The sequence below is a fragment of the Gadus chalcogrammus genome, chromosome 18 (assembly GCF_026213295.1).
Source record: "Gadus chalcogrammus isolate NIFS_2021 chromosome 18, NIFS_Gcha_1.0, whole genome shotgun sequence".
Classification (NCBI taxonomy): Eukaryota; Metazoa; Chordata; class Actinopteri; order Gadiformes; family Gadidae; genus Gadus; species Gadus chalcogrammus.
This window is the reverse complement of record NC_079429.1, coordinates 516,358-518,857: the sequence shown is the minus strand read 5'-3', so window position 1 is coordinate 518,857 and position 2,500 is coordinate 516,358. Positions and strand designations below refer to the sequence as shown.

The following is a 2,500-nucleotide window of genomic DNA, read 5'->3' as shown; positions in this document are numbered from 1 at the left end:
AATGCGATCTCCGTCCCAGACTGTTGTCCTCCGGGCCGGGCTGAATGACGGACGCGGTAAACGGATCTCAGAGGGACCACGATGTCCTGAGAGCCGGAACACAACAGGAGCTCCAGATGGTCTGACGGTCCGAACCCACTCGGATTAGCATCTGAAAGGGACGGGGGCTTCTTAGGACCTGGTCCGAGGTGAGATACCATCTAGAGCGGGTCGGGGGACAGCTAGCGTTACAGCGTCTAGCTCACAAAGACCGGACTCATGCTAGGTAATCAGGCTGCTGATCCAATGTGTGTGTGTGTGTGTGTGTGTGTGTGTGTGTGTGTGTGTGTGTGTGTGTGTGTGTGTGTGTGTGTGTGTGTGTGTGTGTGTGTGTGTGTGCGTGCGTGCGTGGGTGGGTGGGTGGGTGGGGGTGGGTGGGTGCGTGCGTGCGTGCGTGCGTGCGTGCGTGCGTGTGCGTGTGCGCGTGCGTGCGTGCGTGCGTGCGTGCGTGCGCGCGTGCGCGCGTGCGTGTGTGTGTGTGTGTGTGTGTGTGTTTGGGTGTGTGTGTCAGGAGGCAAATTTTTTGTGTGTGTGTCTGTTATTGTAGCTTTTTGTGTCTGTCTTTACATCTATCTATCTCTCTCTTTATATATATATAAAATCAATTATTTTAATAGATTAATAATTATTATTATTGACCTAAATTATCTTTGCTTGGTTTGATAAAGACAAGACAAAATAAACATGAGTTAAAATGCCATATTCAGTTATTTATTCACAAAGTAGAATTAATAAAGAGTTGGCTAACAGCAACACAATAACTACATAGTGCTTCAGTCAGAGTACACCAATGATCACACAGGGTTACCCAAATAGATTATATCCCAAATACAAATGTTCTAGTATATACAAAATCATACACAATACATTTACATAATAAATAGTTTTAAGAGTCAGGATCAGGGTTTGGGTTCCTGGCAGGTCCAGCTAGGGGCTTCAGGCTGGAGGATAAAGTCTCTCCTGCGATGAAACAAAGGTGAACATTGATTACTTAAAGTATTTACATCCAAAACAAGACGGCCACTGATATCCGTTGAGATATATATCATGACGATAAAGAGCACTGTCGCCCATGGCGCCAGGCAACGGCCTGACCAAGGGAGGTGCAGTACTCACTCTTTCCACCGGGGGGGGCCGTTTCCCCGACATAGCAGGCCTTCGTCGCAGGGGCATATCTGGTTGATGCTGAAGGCCAGGCCGCCGACGGGGACGTAGCAGCTCTCGCCGCCCACCAGGCGCCGTTTGCAGACCTTCTCTCCGTGGTGCCGGGCGCAGCACATGGCCGGCCCGCAGTCCCGGTCCACCTGGCAGCGGGCGCCTGGAGGGGGGCGGGGGTACAGACATGAGGCTCCAGCTGAGGGACGGGTCCCCCTAACCTTAACCCTGACCCTTAACCCTATCATTAACACTTTAGCCTTAACCTTAACCTTAAGCCTTAACCCTTAACCCTAACCCTTAACCTTAACCCTTAACCTACCTTCCTGCCCCGTGGGCACGCTGCGATGGCCCTTACCCCAACCCTTAAGCCTTAAGCCTTAACCCTTAACCTTAACCCCTAACCTTAACCTTAAGCACGTCCTTTACCTTCCTGCCCCGTGGGCACGCTGCGGTGGCCCTGCCCCTAACCTTAACCTTAACCCCTAACCTTAACCCCTAACCTTAACCTTAAGCGCGTCCCTTACCCTCCTGCCCCGTGGGCACGCTGCGGTGGCCCTGCCCCTAACCCTTAACCCATAACCTTAACCCCTAACCTTAACCTTAAGCGCGTCCCTTACCTTCCTGCCCCGTGGGCACGCTGCGGTGGCCCTGCCCCTAACCCTTAACCCCTAACCTTAACCTTAAGCGCGTCCCTTACCTTCCTGCCCCGTGGGCACGCTGCGGTGGCATTTCCCGAACATGCAGCTGAGGCCGCGGACGCACTGGGCGTCACGGCGACAGTAGTGGCCCTCCGCTCGCAGCGGGACGCACAGGCCGAAGTGGCGGTCGCAGGCTCGGCCCCGCCCACACGCCCGGTCCTGGTCACACTGCGCCTGGGGGGGGGGGGGGGGGGAGACGTGTCAGAACGGCGGCAGAGCTACGATAGGAGGGCCTCTGGTCTGAGGAGGAGCTCCGGGACCAGAGGCCCTCAGAGGGTTCAGCAGCCAATCACCTCCCTGTCCCTGGGAGACCAAACGGCTAATCACACCACACCTGGTGGCATGTCATGGGACCTTTAACTCATGAATAAACGTGACTTTCCACCGTGTAGCCAATGAGGAACAGAGGTGAGCAGCAGAGCCGTTTTCTATTTTAGACTTGACCTAAACTAAGCTAGCTTAAGGAGCGACGGAGCTCATCTCTGACTGCTATGACGCTCATGCTCCAGGAACTCATTACACATTAATTACACATTAATTACACATTAATTACACATTAATGCATTAACGGCTCCAGGGTAAAGTGAGCCAGTGGGACTCTCTAT

The 2,500-nt window shown here is 53.5% G+C and overlaps 1 protein-coding gene across 1 annotated transcript in view; it reads right to left on the bottom strand.

The window, feature by feature from the left end:
- LOC130371702 (dickkopf-related protein 3-like) overlaps positions 1–2,500 on the bottom strand; it is a 2,787-nt gene that overhangs the window by 13 nt on the left and 274 nt on the right. Inside the window, exons 2-4 of the mRNA XM_056577558.1 lie at positions 1,895–2,069; positions 1,187–1,357; positions 1–178 (exon numbers count right to left, since the gene is read on the bottom strand). The exon at positions 1–178 is cut by the window's left edge and continues 13 nt beyond it. Coding sequence (XP_056433533.1) covers positions 1–178; positions 1,187–1,357; positions 1,895–2,069 — 524 coding nt within the window. The remainder of the gene's footprint in view (positions 179–1,186; positions 1,358–1,894; positions 2,070–2,500) is intronic.